The 22028-nt window shown below is 40.5% G+C and overlaps 2 protein-coding genes across 3 annotated transcripts in view; one reads left to right on the top strand and one right to left on the bottom strand.

Moving 5' to 3' along the window:
• The first annotated feature begins 332 nt into the window (after nt 1–332).
• LOC120407881 (selenoprotein P) lies at nt 333–15875 on the top strand. The gene is made up of 5 exons (XM_039544165.1): nt 333–487; nt 1991–2206; nt 5946–6158; nt 7384–7501; nt 14041–15875. Exons 2-5 carry the CDS (start codon nt 2004–2006, stop codon nt 14398–14400), a joined length of 894 nt encoding a protein of 297 aa, XP_039400099.1. The 5' UTR covers nt 333–487; nt 1991–2003; the 3' UTR covers nt 14401–15875.
• Nucleotides 14969–22028, bottom strand: part of CCDC152 (coiled-coil domain containing 152) — a 35499-nt gene continuing 28439 nt past the window's right edge. For both annotated transcript variants that reach the window (XM_039544166.1, XM_039544167.1), the window contains 3 exons: nt 19865–19992; nt 17399–17485; nt 14969–16119 (listed from right to left, as the gene is read on the bottom strand). In XM_039544166.1, coding sequence (XP_039400100.1) covers nt 15997–16119; nt 17399–17485; nt 19865–19992 — 338 coding nt within the window. In that variant the 3' untranslated portion in view covers nt 14969–15996. The remainder of the gene's footprint in view (nt 16120–17398; nt 17486–19864; nt 19993–22028) is intronic.

Raw genomic sequence — 22028 nt, 5'->3', positions numbered from 1 at the left:
CCATGTAATAACCTCGTGACCCCCCAGGGGTCCCAACCCCCAGTTTGAGAACCCCTGAGCTAAAGGATATGAGAGCAAAACTTGCTGGCTCAGCAAATGTGTATATATATTTTTCCTCTGTAGTCTTAGGTAAAGAATGTGACTTTCGAGCCCATCCCCCTCCTCTGACTGTACCACTGCCTCCAAGTCACTGGGGTGGCTGGCAAACTGCATAACCTGATATTCATGTTTGTATAAAAATACCTCCCTGTTGAATGATAAGTGCTTGCTACTCTCAGTGAGTTAATCAAGAAAAGTTTTGGCTGCTTTAGCTAAAACGCTTTGCTTTGCTTGCAAGGTCGTGCCCAATAAGTTCCCCGAACTTTGAACCACATCTGAGAAGTGAGATAAACAAGGCAAGTATAAATACCAGAGAGCAGCAGCTGCTGAGGCTGTTTACTTCTGCAACGCAGAGTTAAGCAGAGCAGCCAAGGCAAGGGGAAAAGGGGTAAGTGTATTGTTTTGCTATAAAATACCCTTGTGATTTCTGGTTTTGCAAAGTGTTCCTTTGTTTCTTTGGTTGTAGAGGTTGATTGGGGCGCTAGAAAGTTCCATTTGAAACCAACTTAAATGGCTTTAAAAAAATTGAAATATAGAAGAAAGTGTAATTCAGAACAAAACTTATTTCCAGTCTGTGGGGCGTGGCAAGCTATTGCTGGGTATTGTGTGTCAACACTGCAGAATGCTAAATTTATGGAACAATCCAGGCATGTCTTGAAGTTTTGTACATGTCTGCAAGAGAGTCTCGTGAAAGGGATGCAGTTGTCCAAGTGTGTGCAGAGACCTAGAATGAAATTCTGCCTCCAGTGAAGTCAATGGTTCCATAATTTCATCCCTAAAGTATTTTACCAGATTCCTTCTACAGAATTGGAGGAAAGAAAAGTCAGGAAATATGGGGTCTGACAATACGGCTGGTTTGCAGCAGTTTCGTCTGTCTGCATGAGATCAGTAATACAAAACTTTCCTTGTATTGGAATGCTCTGGGGTTGATGAAAACGTAAATTATTTATATGTGTTTCATGTGTTATGTATGTTACATCACAAAGCATAACTGTGTGTCTGATCAGATTCTGTTGTGAAAGGGGCTGTGGGATGTCCAATACAATCCCGCAGCCTGTGAGGGGGAAAAGAGTAGTGTTTCAGTTTCTTTCCTAGATAATGCGTGCTGTCTAAACACAATAAGTCAAAGGGTGTTATGTTAATGTATCACTGGGAGAAAAAGAGGTTTTACAATATTTTTACGTTTTATGATGATCACAAATATAAAATGCTCTGGGTACAGGCAGGAGGTTTTGAGAGATTTAGGGAATCCTGAAACTTTGGATTTTTCATTTCCTTTTCTTTGTTGCTCAGTTGTCTCTAGTGTCTGCCTTCTTTAGAGCTTTTCCTGGCTAAGGTCCAAATGTGAAAAAGATTCTTCTAAATTTATTCTGCTCCCAGTTTGTATAGTATTTGCTATGGGCCAACATATATCCCTGGGGCAACTACTTTGAAGTCAATGGAATTGCACCCCAGATTGATTTGGACCAACGATCCAGATCTCCACATGGTGTAAATTGGCATAGCACCATTGACGTCAATGCACAAATAAGTCAAAAACAGCAGAATTGGAGTCAGTTCTGCAGTCATTAAAATTGCAGTTTGATAAGAAGACGAAATAGGAGTAGGGAACAACTCAATTTGTCTAGTTAATGTAAAGGGTCACCCAGCTGGTTGGAATACTTAGATTGTCCTGTTTTCAATTAAGAAAATATCAAGGTTATCCATTAGTGCTTTCCATGGAATCATAGGAATATTGCCAGTAGCAATAAACATAGTGGGCCAAATTCTGAGCTTACTTCCTGTGCTAGCCCCAGAGAGTTAATGGCCTGCTGGTTTTGTTATGAGAATGTCAGCAGCTGGACCTGCTCTGTGCACGTATCTCATTTCTTTTGTTTTCTCTCATTTGCAGCTGAAGCCCAGCCATGTGGGGAGGGCTGGGTCTGGCCCTGGTTCTCTGTCTCCTCCCAGGAGGAGGGACAGAGAGCCAGGGTTCAAGTGCCCATTGTCAAGAACCCCCAGGATGGCAAATCGAGGAGACCAGTCCAATGCAGAATTCTAGGGGCTCAGTGACAGTGGTAGCACTCCTCCAAGCTAGCTGATACTTGTGCCTGCTGCAGGCTTCCAGGTAAGGACATTTCTCTCTTCCAAGTATATCTGAAAATAGGATGGAGCAGTTTTAAAAACTCAGCAATTTAATTACAACACGTATGCAAAGCTTTTATATGATAGATAGATATGGTCACATATTTATGGCTTCTTCATCTGCTTGTGTACCAAACAGGACCTGTGACAGGTGCAGCTCCATTGACTGAGTTCCTAGATGGACAAATCTGTGCCTGTGACTCAGATTCTTAAATCACTGCCTCAGTATTCATTGGTAGATGATCAACCATTTAAAAGCCTTGCCATCTTCCAATTACCACCATATAAATTTAAATAACAACCAAATCTTCATTAATAAAACCAAAAACAAAATAGATCTTTAAGATCTTAGGCCACACAAATGCAAATGAACCCTAGCAAACCCAGCAGAAACAGTTCCTCCAGCTATACTCCCACTAAGACAGGGGTTCTAAAATTGGAGGTCGTGACCCCTCAGGGGGGTCGCAAGGTTATTACAGGGGAAGTGGGGTCATGAGCTGTCAGCCTCTACCCCAGACCTGCTTTGTCTCCAGCATTTATAATGGTGTTAAATATAAAAAAAAGTGTTTTTAATATATTGTGGGGTCACACTCATAGGCTTGCTGTGTGAAAGGGGTCACCAATACAAAAGTTTGAGAACCACTGCACTAAGATGTGATTTAGGATCTGATCCTACAGAGTCTTCCAAGCATTGCTCATTACCAAGAATAATCCCTAGATCAGTAATGGTAAACAAACTAATACAAACGAAAATGGCAATACTTTCGGAAGCTATCAACCAGACTGGCTACTCTTTAAGGGCTTGATCCTATTCTCATTGCAAAACCAGTCCCTAAGAGAAAGGTCTATCTGAAATCCGAAAGAAGCTTAAGTTGAGTCTTGTGGGGTGCGGTTTTCAAACGTGCTTATGCCCTCAGGCACCTTTGCAAATCCTGGCCCTACCATTCAAGTACTGCATCTTCATTTCATTTGCAATGCATGGTCAGATTCATCCATTTATGAGAATACCCTTCCATCAGCATTAAGGCTATCATCAGTGGGCTTCATTCTCCAGAGCCTTACTCCTGGCGTAGTCATAATTTACACCTGTGGTCATGCCCTTCATTGCTAGAAATCAAGCAGTGCTGAATTTCATTGTAAACAGCTGGTTGAAATACAGAATTTTTTCTTGAGTTGATAAAAGAGAAAATACAGGGATGACATGAGATTCACTAGTTCTTTCAAACTGCCACGATCTCTGACTCCTTAGTTAGTAATTCGGCAGAGATATTGAAGCTGAGTAAAAGCATATTTCTCACATATGTAAAAGACTACCTGAAATAGAGAGATCTTTATGTTTCACTCTCTTTTTTCCATAAGCAGCGGTAAGCTGTACAGTAACTCCTCGCTTAATGTTGCAGTTATGTTCCTGAAAAATGTGACTTTAAGCAAAATGATGTTAAGCGAATCCAATTTCCCCATAAGAATTAATGTAAATGTGGGGGTTAGGTTCCAGGGAAATTTTTTTCACCAGACAAAAGACATATATATACACACACACATATACACACAGTATAAGTTTTAAACAAACAATTTAATACTGTACATAGCGATGATGATTGTGTAGGTTGATTGAGGTGGAGGAGTCAGCAGGTGGGATATTTCCCAGGGAATGCCTTGTTGCTAAATGATTAACTAACTTTTGGCTGAGCCCTCAAGCGTTAACCCGTTGTTGTTAATGTAGCCTTACACACTACAAGGCAGCATGTATGGAGGGAGGGGAGACAGCATGGCAGAGACAGAGACACAGACCCTGTGTGAGAGAGTGATGTGCATTGCTCCTTTAAGTAGGCAGACCCCAATCTAAGTACAGTGTTTTTTAAAGTAGATTAGCAAATTGAGACATCAGCTTCTCCCCTCCGTCCTGAGCCCTGTCGTGTCATCCCCACCCCCATGGAGATGGGGTAAGTGGGGTGCAGGAGCAGGGGGAGGGGGATACCCTGACATTAGCCCCCTACTTTCCCCCCCTCCCTGCACAGCAAGCAGGAGGCTCCCGGAAGCAGCTGCAAGGCAGAGGGCAGGACCAGCACATGGCAGTGGGGGGAAGGACAACTGAACTGCCGGCAATTGATAACCTGCTGGGCGGCTGCTGCACAGGGAACTTAGGGGAGCTGATAGGGGGGCTGCCAGTCCACCCTGGTTCCAAGCCCCCACCAGCTAGCTCCAACGGGCTGCTCTTCCTGCAAGCAGTGGACAAAGCAGGCAGCTGCCAAACGACATTATAAGGGATCATTCCACAACTTTAAATGAGCATGTTCCCTAACTGATCAGCAACAAAACAACATTAACCGGGATGACTTTAAGTGAGGAGTTACTGTACGAAAAAGCATATATAGGATGGATACTCTTTATTCAAGATGAATAATCTTTATTCAAATTCTAATGGAAAAAGACACATAAAAGCTGGTATTTTTAATGTATTTTCCCCTGTGTAAGAGTCCACTTGAAGGAGATAGGCCACGGATTCCAGAGACTGTCTCTTTACATGTTCATACAGTACCTATCACCATGGAGCGGGGCCTGTGGACCCTGCCAGCAGGGCTGGCTTTAGCAAGTGCAGGGCCTGATTCGTACTCACCCGGCGGCGCTTCAGGTCTTCGGCGGCACTTCGGCAGCGGGTCCTTCACTCACTCTGGGTCTTCGGTGGCACTCAAGGACCCGACGCCGAAATGCCGAAGACCTGGAGCGCTGCCAGCTGAGTAAAAATTAAAAAGGCCGCCGGCGCGGGGCACTCTTAGGCACCGGCCTGGGGCCCTCTTAGGCGCAGGGCCCTATTCGTGGGGAATTGGGGGAATCGGCCTAAAGCCAGCCCTGCCTGCCAGAATACAAAAAAATCAACAGCAGCAACAGTCAGACAATTCTTTTGGATGGAATCAAGCAGCAGTTGCTCCCCCTGCTTATAATTTGGATTTATTGCAGTTATGAAATCACTTTGAGTTGAAAACTGACAGAGCTGGTTTCACAGCCTGACACTTTTAAACCCCTTCTACAGGCTTTTGAAACGAATTTGCTTATCCTGTAATTCTTGAAGAAGATCATTAGTAACACAACCTCATCCTGCCTAAGTTTTATTTCCCCCTTTTGTTCCAATGGCGGCTACCATATCCTTTTTCTGACTTATTGAGTAGCTGTTGTATCATCCAAAAGAGTGGGAGAGTTAGCAGCCCTTCGTTGTAGGTATCCTTTCTAGATCATCTATAGTGAGGCACTGTTTCTGCTGTGTTTGGACTGTACATGCACTCAGATGTCACACCAGTATTTGGTCCATAATCAACTATCACTCATTAGATTAAATATCTAAATCTATATCAGTAAAAGAAATAAAGGAATTGAAATGGAAAGATCAATTAAAAGAATGCATCCGTTTTACCTATGTATGTAAAATATATTAAAGGATAGGATACTGTATCATTTAGCTACACTGTGTACTCTTATAGGATCCAATCCTAGGCATAATACAAAGGACAATGATGACAATGGCAACACTTGGATTGATTTTAATGATCCTGCTTGAAATCAATGATTGCAATGGAAGAACTGGAATTATTAGCTCTCAGATAAACCAAGGCAAATCATTGATCCCTAAAAGCAAATGTCCATTTAAAAAACATACTTTTTATTTCTCAAGAAAAAAGATGATTCTTGCCTGATTAATGGTCTTTTTCTTTTAAAATCTCCACCAGATTGGAAGACCTGAGAGTAAAGTTAGAGAATGAAGGATTGGTCAATATCTCATACATGGTGGTTAATCATCAAGGAGTACTTTCCCAACTGAAAATTCACACACTGAAGGAGAAGGTATCGGAGACTATTACTGTATACCAGCAAAGTGAGAATCAAACTGATGTTTGGACTACCTTAAATGGAAACAAAGATGATTTTCTTATCTATGACAGGTCTGTATATAAAGGAGAAATTAGGAAATGATTTATATTCATTTACAGTGTTGTATTTTGTAACCCAACACAATGAGTATTTTCTCATTTGCTTGCCAAAAGCCCTTTATCTTATAATAAATGCATCATATTCTGCTTTTCTAAATACCATTAAGCAAAGTCTTTTTCGCCTTTTACAGTCAGAGAATAACTAATATGGACCAAATTTTGCTGTTATTTAAATCAGTGCAAATCTTGAATAGCTTCATTTTTTTTCAGTGCAGTTACTCTGGATTTACATCAGAGTAACTGAGAGCAGAATTTGGTTCTAGGATTCCAATCACACTTGCTCATTTTTTATATTCATGCAACACTAGGACATCTGATTCTGAGTCTGATTTACACAGAAAATTTATTTAGCATATTTAATCTGAGCCTAAAAGGCTGTTTGTGTGAGAAAAGGAGGGGTAAATCCATTTAGACATTTGTGGGTTTATTGAGTAGAAAGAAAATATTTGTGTTGCTTAAATAGGGTTTTTTTTTAAAAAAGAAATAACTATGTAAATGAGTTAACAGTATCGTAGGTCAATGTCCTTATCTACGGCCAAATCCTGGAGCACAGAGCAAAGTCCAAATAAACATATTTTCCTCATGTGAAAACATCCTAGGTTTGACGAACTAAACCTCAGCCCCATCTGAGTACGCTATCTGTGCCTTTTCATGCAGCATGGAAACAAGAAGCAGGTGTAACTCACGGCTCCTATCTACATATGGAGTTTTCACCCAGTGCAGTGTATGGATGCACCGACTACACCCCTAGCTTGTCCAAAATCTCTCCCTCTGGGAAGTTGTGAGGACTAGCTGCAATGATCTTTTTCCTGGAGAGGAACGTGTGCATGGTGTTTCGGCTGCTGTTGTCCTCGCCACCGCCATGTATCAGATTGACAACTGCGTTTGTCTTGTTGTTAAGAGCATTCCTAAGACGCGGCCCATAGTATTTATTCAAGCAGAGCTGGGTGTAAGGAAGAGTTCCTTTCTTACAGAATTAAGTTTACATTTGCAATATGTTGAAACTGCACATTATATTTAAATTGTAAACATTTGGGGACAGGGAGCATCTTTCTGTTCTGTGTTTGTGGGGTCCAGGTCCATGACTAGGGCTCCTGGGCAGTACAGTAACACAAAGAATAACAGTAAGATATTTTCTGGGTGTTTTGTATAACTGTAAATCTCATTCTCTTGTTAGGTGTGGCCGTCTGGTGTATCATCTTGGTCTGCCTTATAGCTTCCTGACTTTCTCATATGTGGAAGACTCTATTAAGATTGCATACTGTGAATACAAGTGTGGAAATTGCTCTTATATGGTATTTTCCTAATTTTATTCTTTTATATATATAATATATTGGGAGGGGAAAGTGAGATTGACTAATGTTTAAAGGAACTATTTCTACCTGATTAATCCCAAAAGCCATTGTTCACCAACCTGGCCATTTTATGGCTCCTCAATTATTAAGTAATTTGTTACACATTTTTCAAAATGGATCAACTTGAGCTCAGAAAAGATTGAAATATAAGGGCTAAATTGCTGCCCTTGTGTAAAAATGTGAATCATTTTGAGAAATCTAAATCCTGGCTTGGCTGCCAATTCCATTTACTTAGTTGTGTGTATAATCAGCAAACAAAACCAACAGAGTTCTGAGATTCTCTTGTCTTTCTAATTAGTGTGACTCATTCTCTAGACACTTCCTAACTTTTGAAATGATCATTAATACCTCTGTAAACTATAAAATGTCACATTTTACTTATTTTGAGCACTTTTAAATTTGCCTTTGGGCCTGATCTTGGTCCTGCTGAAACCAATGATAGTTTTACTGTTGAATTATATGGATGAAAACCTAGCTTTATTGAAGTCAATGGCAATTAGGTTGGATGTGTGATTTGTACATATTGCGTGAAATCCTGGTCTCAGTGAAGTCATTGACTTTAATGAGGCCAGAATATTACCCATTAACCTTAGTGATTTGCTGATATGCATAATGCAACCTGCTGATAGGCAGTGGAAGGGCCAGTGCCTATTCTTCTCATCTAGGGAATATGACGCCAACCAATAGGCCGTGCAATTGGGCCATATCAGAGCGAAATAACTGCCACCAGTTAATTATAGTGAATTTGAAAAATTCACAACAATAGTGAAAATTAACTAACAGGAAGCATTTAGCATGTTATAATATGTTAGACTGCTTACTGCATTTATTAGTGCTGACCACAAAAATCCCTTGCTGCTTTTGTTTTCTTATCTTACTGCTTTTCCCTCGTCCACTTGATGAGCCCTGAAGGTATGCCTACACTGCAGCTGGGAGAATGCTTCCCAGCTCGGGCAGACAGAAATATACTAGTTTTGCTCAAGCTAGCATGCTAAAAATAGCAGCATAACCATGGGTAGCATGGGCAGCGGCTTGGGCTAGCCGCCTGAGTACATTCTCAGGGAGTCCGGGGGGGTTTGTACTCAAGCAATCCCTGGCCACACTGCTATTTTTAGTGCGCTATCTCAAGCACAGCTAGAGTGTGTCTGTCCACCTGAGCTGGCAAACATGCTCCCAGCTGCAGTGTAGACATACCCTTCGATGATAGATGCTTGAATAGAACAGAAGGAACTTACAGGGAAGCAATTGTACAACAGCTACAATTCCAAGTGCAGTGTGTAACAAACATGCTGTGGCTACTGAGGTGTCAGAGCAACAATCAGAACCACATTTTCACCTGTTTGCGCAGAGCACACCTGTATCTAGTAGCCACTCAGACGCTACAGTGGCAGGGGAGCCAAAGATGAATACACTTAAAGAAATTGAGAGAGAGAGAGAGAGAGAGAGTAAATTGAGTGTGCGTGTAAGAGAGAGAATGTTTGCATGCATTCTTGCATGTAGGGGTGGGAAGTCAAGCTTTGGCATATGTTGAACTATTATTCTTTCTTGGTTTATGTCATACAGTACTAATGCTGAACGAAGTGCCACAAGAGTAAATGAAAGAAATACATAAAAGTGGGCATAATATATATTATTTTAAATATATAAATAGATCAGGGCTATTTTAAAATTTAACAAGAAATTTACTTAACCTACTCATGAAAGCTGACCAGAAACGTCATGTTTCAGCTAAGTTGTTTCATTGTTCAGTTTTCCAGCTAAGTTGGCTGAAGGTCAAATGACTTGTTTAGCGTCACACATTGAATCAATGGCTCCTCAGAATGAGAATATTCTTATTAGAGACAAAGCGGGTGAGGTAATTTACTGGACCAACTTTGGTCCAATAAAAAGTATCACCTTATCCATGTTGTCATAGCCTGGGACCAACACAGCTATGACAACACTGCATACAAATACTCTTATTAGCCAGTATTTTAATTTTAGCTCCCTACAGTTCTAAATTAAAGTCCCAGTTCAGTGCTAATTGAATTTATTAGAAAGATTCCCACTGACATATTTAACTGTCCCTTTGGTACAGCATCACATGCAGTTGATTTAAAAATGAAGAATTTCCTTGCAGCACTTGGCTTCTTTTATGTTTAAAATATTGACATTCCCTATTGCGACCCATTAATTAACCACTCCCTTTTACTTGCTTGTTAATATTCTTAATTTCCTCCTTGCCCAGTTCAGATGTATTTACAAATAATGCACTGGGATTTTGTGGACATCATAGAAAGTATAATATCATAAAATATGACAACATTGTTACATCCTTTCTAATACCAAGAGAAGATATTCCCTCTAAATTTTCAATGATCCGTGCTTTTGTCCCATCAGCAGAACCCTGCTTCAAAATACAGGCGCTATAGTGCAGCTGCTTTTTGGCCTGTTTGTGACAGATCCTTGGAATATACTGATCAATAGGGGCTAGGAGGAGCATGATTGGTTTCCTCCTGACAGAGCTCTTAAGCAGCCTCATGACCTGCCTGTGCTGCACAATGTGCACTCTCAAGTATATCTTGAGCATGAACCACTCCTCTCTGGGGCAGCCACATAGGGCCAGATTTTTAGGGGTGGCTAGGTGGCTAAAAATAAAGATAGGTGCAGAGTGGGATTTTCAGAAGTGCGCACCTGCCTAATGTCCATTGGTTTCAATGGGAGTTAGGTGCCTAGGCATTTTGAAGATTCCACTATCTGCATCTTTAGACCAGGGGTCGGCAGCCTTTCAAAAGTGGTTTGCCGAGTCTTAATTTATTAACTCTAATTTAAGGTTTCGCGTGCCAGTAATACATTTTAACATTTTTAGAAGGTCTCTTTCTATAATATATAACCAAACTATTGTTGTATGTAAAGTAAATAAGGCTTTTAAAATGTTTAAGAAGCTTCATGTAAAATTAAAAAACCAGTGGCCAGGACCCAGGCAGTATGAGTGCCACTGAAGACCAGCTCGCGTGCTGCCTTCAGCACACGTTTCATAGCTTGCCTACCCCTGCTTTAGTCAATAAATACTTTAAAAAATATGGGCCATAATGCTGACACAGCTGCCCAGTTTAGGGCTCCGCGATAAATGGTAGTTGGGCACTGAGGAATGACATCAAGATCGTAAACCAGCCAGATTTTCTGCACTGTATATTTTGTATGTGTTCCATAAAATTAACACATGGCATGCAATAAAACATCATTCTATAAATAAATTACTGTTATAGATTTATACCTAGATAATATACAGATAATGCCTTAAATGTTTGTCGTCTTTTAGACCTTCAATAATCTCAAGATGAAATGCTGATAAACTCTTTATGAAAGATTGCGTTATCTTAAATAACTTTTTACAGTTGGCAGTTCTATCTCTGTACTGAGAGTGAAAATGAATTTAGATGCCCTTGAAGTATATTGCAATAATCTTATAATTCTAAGTGTTCATATGACTGCATTCTGACTCAGTTAGAAATTTAGATTAGATATTAGGAAAAACTTTCCAACTATAAGGGGAGTTAAGTTCTGGGATAGTCTCCCAAGGGAAGTTATGGATGTCTCACTATCTGGAGTGGCGTATAACCATGAGTGCCAACCCCAGGGCAGACTCTCAAAGGCAGGGCAAAAATCCTAAACTAGTTGTATATTCTATAATTAGATTTCACAACCCACTAACAAGTGTTAACTTCTAAAGCACTATAATAGTCTTAGCTCTGGGCTACACTACAAACTTACTTCAGCATCACTGCATCGCTCATGGGTGCGGAAAATCCACACCCCTGAGCAATGCCATTATACTGATCTAACTCCTACTGTCGACATAGTTACTGCCTCTTGAGAAGGTGGGGTACATAAGCTATCCTATCAGTGTTGTTAACATCTTAACATCTTCACTAAGCACTGGTGCAGCTGTGCCGCTCCAGGGTTGTAAGTGTAGACAAGCCCTTATCATGGAGTCACAGACAGTCCCCTTAGGAATTCCAGTCTATCTTGCCAACCAGGCAAGCTGGATTATGTGGTCACTTTACACCAAACATCACATCAATATTCAGGTTACTCCCAGTCCCAAAGGACCAATCACTTACCCCAGGTCAATTGTACTCAGATCTCAAACCAAGGACAACACCTGTAGCCAATCCTGTAATAAACAAACTAAAGCTGTATTAGCTAATAAAAGAAATAACTCTCTTATGTAGAAAATTAAAGCATTAAACACACACAAATGAGGTATAATAGTAAGTTCAAAAGGTAACAGAAGCTTCTATAATAAGTAAACTTTTATGTCCTTTGGGGCTAACCCAAGCCAAGCAACTTGGGGATCTCTCCCTTATGTTTAGGAATGTTTGCCACTGAGAGTCCAGACAGCCTAAAAGATCCAGTTTCTCCTTGTCACACCCTTCCTTCTCCCCCTCACCCCAGAATGCAAGCTGTTGGGATGAGCACTCCTGCATGTAACCTCTTCGTGGGGGGAGCAATTGACAAAGTCTTTGTTCCACAATGGCCCTTTGGATTCAATAATCCTTCCTGATGGGCAGGAGATAACATCTCTTGGGGTAAACTAATATTTCACACTTCTCCCCAACTGTTGGGAATTTACAGCCTTAAACATTTGTATAATTACAGAGAAAGCATTTAAACATTACCTTATAACATGGGATACAATTATTATTAGTAAGATTAATACATGCAGCATCCTACAAACATTTCATAGAGTTTCACATAATCTACTGATGTTTGCAGTGTAGTTGTAGCCATGTTGGTGCTAGGATAATAGAGAGACAAGAAAAATAATAAAAGACAAAAAATACTATATCACCAATGGGTAAGCACTTTTCACAAAGTGATCACTCCATATCAGATCTCTCTGTCTTTGTCCTCAAAGGAAACCTGCACAACGTCTTCAAAACATGAACCTAGATGCTTACATTTATAACTTTGCTAGACACCAAAAATCATGGTCTTAATAAAGACACTGGATGTATGGCTTATTACAAACAATCTGCAACCCACTAACCCTCATGTTTTTTGTCCTATTACTGCAAAGGTGTTAACAGGCCACTTCACATTGAATGGTCTGATACAATATGTGTTAACTACTTATGCCAAACAATCTATTCCACTTTGTGTTTAGCTGTGACACTCTGGGTATGTCTACACTGCACAGTAAGCCCAGGATTCAAACTCAGGCTCAAGCTTAACCCCCGTTCCGTCTACGCACAACTCCTGCTAATCCAGGGCTCGGAGCCAGGGGTTGAATGGTCCAAGCTTGAATCAAGCCAGGACCCAGGGTTCAAGCCCTACTGCTTTTCAGCCCCACTGGACTAGTGCTCTGAGAGTCTGCCAAAAGTATTCCACAACCCCCAGGCCAACTTTCTTTGTCAACAAACAAAGACAAGTTTGGTGGACCATCAAGTTTTGCCAGACTGCACCAAGAACAAAGGGTCAGAGCAGCCACATTTTGGGAGGGCATTAGGAAGTCTGGGATATGGGTGGTTTGACTTGGGCCCACGTCATGCAGTACAAATGCTGGAGCCCCAAGTTGGGACCCACGGCTCCAATAATAATCCACTGAAACAGTATTATTAGATGTTAATGACATTAATGGGCTGGTTTCAAATCAATGACCTTGTGAAAAAGAGAGAGGTTTCATATTCTGTTACTAGTTAGCTGAGCCATTCAGTTTCCTCAGCTTCATTTTTTTAAACTGCTGAATTACTCTGTTTCATGTGAATATGAACCTGGCAGCACAAAGCAGCTTGATAACAGAAGTGAATTTCTTTCTTAAACCTCATGTCCTTCACAAATTTCTGAAATAATACTTTGCAGGTTACAAATAAAGGAGTTTCTCTTTAGCTTAGCTGGAAATCTAAATACAACTTTAGCCATGTGGCCTAGTGTACATAGTTTCTCTGCTGGCATAGTTATTTAAGGCTACATTGTGCCATTAAGACACAGTCTGAAGTAAGTGGCAGAGTATAAGCACCTGGGGAACATAGGGAGACACTGTGCCTCAGAGAAAGCCCTCAGAGGCACAATTCCTCCCCAGCTCCCCTTTTGCAGTGGGGGGCAGCAATTGATGATACACTTTGAGATGCTGAAAAATTCCCCCAGCCAACTGACCTGCTTCTCCTTCTCCATGTCAACTTACGCCTGGTGAGAGCATCTTTTGCACAGTCCCAGCATTCCCTTGGAGTGCTGGGAGCTGCAGTGCAGGTTGCCCTACTGCAACAAAATCTAGCCTTTAATTTGTTCATGTTACAGTCATGGCTTTTAAAAACATATTTAAAAAGGATAACTTGAACAAAAATACCTAAGCAATGACAATATTTAATGTCTTGATTTGATTAAGTCTTTGTTTTCAGTTACTGTAATAACAACATAAGTTAATTGAGATTTTAAAACTAACAACCCTGTTTACTTCAGATGGGTGCATTTTTATTGTATGAACTTACATTTTCCAGACACCAGTTGTTGAAGATATATGCAAAAACATATCTCAGACAGCCGACGAAAAGCCAGCTGAAGAAGCACCGAAGCCACACAATCGCCATTCACACCACCACAATCAACATAGACATCATGGACACAGGCACCACCACCAGGAAGGGGACCAGCTTTCAGAAGATCAAAATCAACAGGATTCTGCTCAAGCTCCAAGAAATCATTCCCACCAGAGCAGTCAACGTCATAACAGGGTTGTGGGTCGTAATAGACAGGGTCAGAAAGGTAGTCAACCAAATGTAGAAACTGCCCCACAAAGAGAAGTGGGGAAAGTTCCTACAAAAGTTAAGAGGCCTTGAAAAAAAGGAACTGCCAGCTGAAACAAAGAGTTAACCTGAAGCTGGCAGAAAGTGTCACAGTCAACTTCTAGTAGCTGATGTTGACACTGCCGACACCTGTTGTTTGAAGAATCAGGAAATGCAGCCACCTGACACTGTCAGGGAGAACTCCCATCTTCCTGCAGGTGACATGGCCAGCTGTTAGCAGAGAACATCACTGAATCTTGACAGTGACGTCTGCCCACAGCTGCTTGACATTCACCAGCAGCAAGTGAGCATGAAACATCTGACACCTGACAGTGAGAAGGAAAGACAGGAAACTGAGCATGAAAAACAAACTAAACATTTTAACATCAGGAAAGATCCCTTCAATTTGAATGCATTTAATTCTAACACAACTTGTAATAACAAACTTCAAACTTATCAGATTAATACCCTAGACAGGAAATGGAAAAGCATAGAGAAGTTAAAATATAACACTGAAAACAATTTGATGTGTGTTACAATACCATCAGTAGAGGGTTATTTTGGAGGTGGGGGGTTAAAAAGTAAAATTACCTAAGCCATAGTTTGTTTTTTCACTGCTAGTTGAAGGGTGTCTACAGTATTTGGTTAATTTGTCTTTCTTGTTTCTCTCCTAATATTCTGCTTGCATTAGTGAGGACAGAAGCATAAACTATAACCTAGGGGCTTCTGTTTGATATTTAGCAACCAAGAATAGAAGAAAGCCAGAGAAGACATTCTAATCATGTTTTTTTACTTATTTCTGAAGAACAAAATATTAAAAAGTTAATTTTTTTCTCAACTAAAAAAGGAGCTATGAACGTGAGCCAATCATGTTGTTTTTGATACATATGAAAGCTTATTCAAGAGCATCTTGCCATAACAATGTTTTATTTCATCTGTAAGCCATATGCCAAAAATTGCATTGTTCAAAAATAATAGTTTTTGTACTCTTTGATATCTTATAGTTTAAGGACCAGATCCTGTATCAGACTCCATTAGCAAGGACACCTGTACCTTTGTGAAGACAATAGGATTCTGCATGGGCACAGGGGGCAGTGTTAGTAGATCTTGATGTGGAATCAGGGCATGAAACAAGGTTATGAATCAAGTTCAATCCTGGTATAAGCAAACACAACTCTCACTGAATTGCGCCTATTTATGCCAGGGTTAAATTTAGCCATATATATAGATTATTAATGTAACTTACTAATGAAACTTGTATAATGTCTCTCTTGGTGTAGTTATACTTACAATTTGACTATCTTAACTAATCTGAAAACAACATAGTGTTTAATTTGAAGGATCATGGAAGACAGAAAAGAGAATAGAGATGAATGCTTTGAAAGCACATGCCATAGTTAATGATGGTTTAATAGGGAAACTGTGTCTCCTACAAAACCTGAATCCTTTAATGGTGAATGCTAATAAGCAAGAAAGCAGTACTGAATATAAGGAGAATATAGATGTATGGTATATTTGATAAGGGAGTTTTCAATAAAAAATAGATGGCATTCCAGAGTTGCCTTATATTTTGTTTTCACTTTCAATAGCTTGTGCTATTGCATTTATAATATATTTTTCAGTTGTATTAAGTCAAGAAACCATTTCAGTAGTGCATGTTCAAAGTTATTCTCAAAACCGCCTCCGTTTGAGGAGGGAATCTGGGCCACTGCTGAGTCGTTGCTCTAAATCTCTAATAGTGTTACGGAGAATTTCAATTTCCTTGTTTTTTTCCTCCTGGAGATGCTGAAGTTTCTATAGAAAAATAAATAAATGTTTTGGTAATTAAAATGTAGAACTGAAATACAGCATAGGTGTATCAACACAACTTGCTGCTACTAATGAAATTATCCTAAGTACAATAATGAGAACATAATAATATGTATTTTACAACGATAATTCTCACAAAATCCTCTTTATTTGACAGTCTAATGACCCTAATCTAGAAAAGCACATGCACAGTGCACATGTTTAACTTTAAGCACATGAGTACTGCCATTGAAGTCAATAGGACTATACAAGGTAAAGTTAAGCATGTGCTTAAGTGCTTTGCTGGTACATGGCCAATATGAAATCCCACAATCCTCACCTTACACTGGAATGAAAGCAATAGTTGATATTTGATTGTATATGGGTATTATTTTAACAAAATATATTTAAACATCTACAAAAATATTCAAGCTTATTTGAAGGTTATGTGCAAACAGCAGTAACATTAAATCCCTGAAGCAAGGGATCATGCATATACTTAAAAAAAACCACCAGGTGCTTTGTTTAACATTTTCAAAGTTTATTATTATTACATACACTTTAAGATCTATAATAATAAATAGTAAATCCTCAACCCTATCCCCTGACCTCCATAAGCTGGCACCAGAAGGATTCTGTGGTAACTGTGTGACATCATCATACTGGAAAGAGCATAATCAATGAAAGCTGGAAGGCCACGGTGGGGCTGCACATCGTGCATAGCTGCCAATATGTGATAGCTATAGACAGGACTATTTAGGGCTCAATCCAAACCCTATTGAAGTTAATAGTTAATAAAAAGACAGTCAGCAGGCTTCATTAGGCTTTGGATCAGGCCCTTAGTTGTGGGATGCACACTGCAATCAAATCCACTGGTTGTTGCTTTCTCCTTCTGGACAGTTTTCCAGGATACTGGTGGTTTGGTTGAGGCAAATTATGCCTCTCTTTGGAGCCTCCACTGAACACACTGGGATTGTACAGGTGCAACTGATGACAGACTCTGTCCCCCAGAATCTTTAGTGCTGGGAATGACACATGAGCTGGAAGGATCACAGCTTCACTTTCAGATACATAGAACAATCATTGTTTTACTTGGTAAATGAGCAATATGGTTTGGAGCCATGGTGCCACAATAAACAAGGAGTGGCATATTGCCATTTTTACAAAGTCACTTTTCAAAGCATATCATACAGAAATACCAGCTAGATACTCTATATAAACACATGGTCGCAACAGTATTTGCAACCCACAGACATTTTTAGGAAAAAGTTATTAAAACACATACCCTTCTGTAGATGTTTTGAGGCAAGACAGTGGTATCTGGATATGATTTTGTTGTTTTATTCTGAAGTCTTGCTAATTTAGCATTGAACTGAAACAAAAGGAAAGGACAAAAATCCCTAATATTTACACTGACCCAACAGAAGAAAACATTATTCACCAAGGGCAAGTCATGCCTGACTAACCTGATTGCCTTCTATGATGAGATAACTGGCTCTGTGGATATGGGGAAAGCGGTGGATGTGATACACCTTGACTTTAGCAAAGCTTTTGATATGGTCTCCCACAGTATTCTTGCCAGCAAGTTAAAAAAGTATGGATTGGATGAATGGACTATAAGGTGGAGAGAAAGCTGGCTATATTGTCGGGCTCAACGGGTAGTGATCAACGGCTCGATGTCTAGATGGCAGCCGATATCAAGCAGTGTGCCCAAAGGGTCGGTCCTGGGGCTGGTTTTGTTCAGCATCTTTATTAATCTGGATGATGGGATGAACTGCACCATCAGCAAGTTCGCAGATGACACTAAACTGCGGGGAGAGGTAGATACGCTGGAAGGTAAGGATAGGGTCCAGAGTGACCTAGATAAATTGGAGGATTGGGCCCAAAGTAATCTAATGAGGTTCAACAAGGACAAGTGCGGAGCTCTGCACTTAGAAAGGAAGAATCCTAAACTACACTACAGGCTGGAGACCAACTGGCTAAGCAGCAGTTCTGCAGAAAAGGACCTGGGAATTACAGTGGACAAGAAGCTGGATATGAGTCAGCAGTGTGCCCTTGTTGCCAAGAAGGCCAATAGCATATTGGGCTGTATTAGTAGGAGCACAGCCAGCAGATCGAGGGAAGTGATTATTCCCCTCTATTTGGCACTGGTGAGGCCACACCTGGAGTATTGCATCCAGTTTTGGTCCCGTCCCCCCACTACAGAAGGGATGTGGACAAATTGGAGAGAGTCCAGCAGGGGGCAATGAAAATGATTAGGGGTGTGGGGCACATGATTTATGAGGAGAGGCAGAGGGAACTGGGCTTATTTAGTTTGCAGAAGAGAAGAGTGAGGGGGGCTTTGATAGCAGCCTTCAATTACCTGAAGGGGAGTTCCAAAGAGGATGGAGCTAGGCTGTTCTCAGTGGTGGCAGATGACAGAACGAGAAGCAATGGTCTCAAGTTGGAGTGGGGAAGGTCTAGGTTGGATATTAGGAAACACTATTTCACTAGGAGGGTGGTGAAGCACTGGAATGGGTTACCTAGGGAGCTGGTAAAATCTCCATCCTTAGAGGTTTTTAAGGCCCAGCTTGACAAAGCCTTGGCTGGGTTGATTTAGTTGGTGTTGGTCCTGCTTTGAGCATAGGATTGGACTAGATGACCTCCTGAGGTCTCTTCCAACCCTAATATTATATGATTCTATGATTATTTTAATAAAAACAGGCATAATTTCCACATGTTTTTGCATGTATTTGTACCTTAAAATTAAAACTGGCAGGGAGATCCAATTACTTAATTAGAAATGCAACTACTTCATTAGTTTTTTAAAATTAAAAATTAATAAGATTACAAGTTGACAGTGTCCCTTTAAAAATATTGGCCCAAGTCCTTGATTCTGGTGATTCAAAGGGGCCATAATATTAGTTTGCCAACCAGCTGAGGATTTTCCCCAACTGTAGGGAGTGTGCCTGGGCAAAAGAAGGCATTGCATACTCTTAATTAAACCAGCCCCAAGTTTGGGTCCTGAGGAGAGCTCATCCCAACCAGAGGTTCATGCCCTATTTATTTTTTTTAACATTTAGAGAATTTGAAATCTTTGCTTAGTTTTTCAGTAGCAGTGCCGTGGCTTTAAAACCTCAGACGTTAAATAAAGCTTCAGTCCTGAAGCTTACAGTACCTATGCAGCATTCCTCTGAAATCAGTGGGTGCTGCCAGCGCATTGCTGGATCAGGGCCTCAAGCTCTCAACATTTTAAAGTAAAGACATCTTCCAAATATTACAGGAACTATAAACATCTGAAAAAATAAGCAAAAAACAAAAGCATTTTTTTTCATCCCTCTAGATGCTAAAAATATATATAGGGCAAAATTTTCTAAGCGGGCATAACAGATGTACTTAAAACAATTCTACGTTTCTCAAAAACAACATAATAGGTTATATTATTCTTAAAATACAGACATATCCCCCATTTGTTAATGGTAGTTAGTTACACATGTACATGGAGGAGAGAACAGATCTCAACATTTTTCATACTGGCCAACTTCTGAAGGCTTATCCTCAGCTCAGATGAAGCTCATTGATCTATGACAATTTACACCACTTGTGGACCTGCCTCTTTAAATTATAAAACTGTGAGGATCCAAATTACATTAGTAAGTGCTTATCTCAACCCTTTTCTTTACATAGAATCTTCTAAATCTATCCAAGGTGCATGTCTATTTGGTCTTTAAACTTTAAACTTATGAAACCATCTCTTCCCAGTAGTGCATACCTCTATCTGCAGTTTGATTATCTCATTCTGTTTCTCTTTATCTAGAGTTCTCAGCTGCCTGGTTAAGTCTAATATTGTCAGCTCTTTTTTCTCTAGCTTTTCTTTATGCTCTTCTTCTTTTAGTTCAACTAATAACAATAAAATAATAATATAAAATTGTAATTATCATTAATTTTATTAACTGATTAAACTTCAAAACCAGCAGAAGCTGTAATGTGACAAATTCATGAACCAACTAAAAACACAAATTGAAAAAAGGGGAACACTAACATAATAAAAATGTTTCGTTCTTTGTTTAGAATGAAAAAATGGTTATTTTAAATGTCTAATGGATCCCCAAATAACTGACTATTTCAAAGCCACTATCATGATTTTGGCCTGACTTTGCTGTTCCAGGCTCATAATCAGATGCAATCTGGTCACCACATTGTAGGCCACGGCATGTGCTGAAAACATCAAAGCAATCCCTGGTTGCATTGGCTATGAATGCTGAAGCCACTGAGATTTTCTTTTAACTCCAAACCTAACCTCAATGATTTCTTAGCCTTTTTTCTTGGCAGTCTGGCTGCCAAATTGTCAGTCCATGCCAGTTCTGCTCTTGCAAAACACATTGCTGCAGAAACCCTCAGAGAGGAAGATACAGCCTCAAATGTATGGTGCAATGATATATCCATTCTGTGGTCATTTGGTTCTTTCAGGCAAAGAATTCCTTTCAGTTGGGGTAGCAATGTCTTTGACTAGTGCTGAAACTGCCCTGTCCATTTTGGGAAAAGAGACACGATCTGGTTTGCTACAGTTTGTGTTATAGAATATTTTGGCACACCTGGATAATCTCATACACTTTGCTGGTGTTTCCCATTCAGCCTTAATTACTTTTTGCAAAATGATATCAAGGGGAATGTGTGGTTCAGATTTTGAACTGGTTAGAAATACTTCTTTGTAATTTCTATAGCAGCCCTCTTCTTCCTCCTTAGAATCGTTTCTAATGAGATCATCAGAAAACGAGGGTGAAAATGAATTAAATGATGATGAAGAAGAACCAGATGCTTAAAAAATGTATTCCCTTTATTATGGTTTTTCTTTCCATGTATGAAAACTTTGAGCAGAGCCTTTAGTTCTGGGTCCTTCTGGGGATGCATCAGTGGAACTGCTATCCCAAGAAGAACAGGACAGTTTTCTTCAAAGTTTCTGAAGTAATTTCTTGATTTCACCCTCCCCCTTCCCTTTATAATTTGACTTCTTAAGGGAGGTGGGACTGGGGACCTGAGTCAGATGAGGAGTCCTGGAAACCTCTTCTGCTATCAGGCATCTTTTTATCTTTGTCTTTTTGAAAGTGGACAGAAAGCCTGTAAGGGGACACTGCAGCTGCTGTCTGGGGCTCACAAGATGGTGGCCTCTGAGGTAAAGGTGCTTTTTGCGCCAAATCCAAGAACTCCCTAGCCCAAGAGGAAATTTCTTCCTGAGGGGAAGACTGATTCCCTTCTTTTCTGCTTCATGGAGGGATGGTAAGACCTGAGCCATGGGACGACACACACCCAGAATGGTCTCACTGGCCACTCCTGACTCTGTGGTGGATTCAGCCAACTGGCTTATGGTTTCCTATGCCAGGCCGCTGCCCTTTGACGTAACTGCCTCTGGTGGCTCAAGTGCTCTCTTCATTTTTCCGCCACCCATTGAGACATTTGTGGTCTCTGACTGTCAGACTCCTCCCTCACTGGTGGGCAACTCCTGGGGAACTGGCTCTGGGGTTGGCGTAAGGCAGCCAGAGTGAAATCTTTCTGAGAAGATGAGGCAGCTGGGTTGCACAAGGCATCCTCTTCTGCATCCTCTGGCAGGGACACAGCACAGGAGAAACACAGCCTTGGTCTCCCTCCACCATCCTCCTACCCTATAACCTGAACAGTCAGGGCAGGGGGAGGCACTGTGCTAATTCCAGGCAGGCAACAACCCACCCCCTTTAGGTTTTTTTTTAAATTCTCTCTCTTGCAGCAAGTACTGGATTCCCCACTCTGCCCGTAGGGAGACAAAGCAAAGCAAAACCGAGGAGGTCCTCTCTGGAAGGTGGGGTTGGGGCTCGTCCCTTGTCCCCAGTTCAGTGCTTTAATTCTGCCCCCTATAGCTACAGATAGGTGATGATGACCCACACTAAGGAGCTGTGAACCTA

The sequence above is a fragment of the Mauremys reevesii genome, linkage group 6 (assembly GCF_016161935.1).
Source record: "Mauremys reevesii isolate NIE-2019 linkage group 6, ASM1616193v1, whole genome shotgun sequence".
Lineage (NCBI taxonomy): Eukaryota > Metazoa > Chordata > Testudines > Geoemydidae > Mauremys > Mauremys reevesii.
Note: the sequence above shows the minus strand (reverse complement) of the source record. Positions and strands in the feature narration are given on the sequence as shown.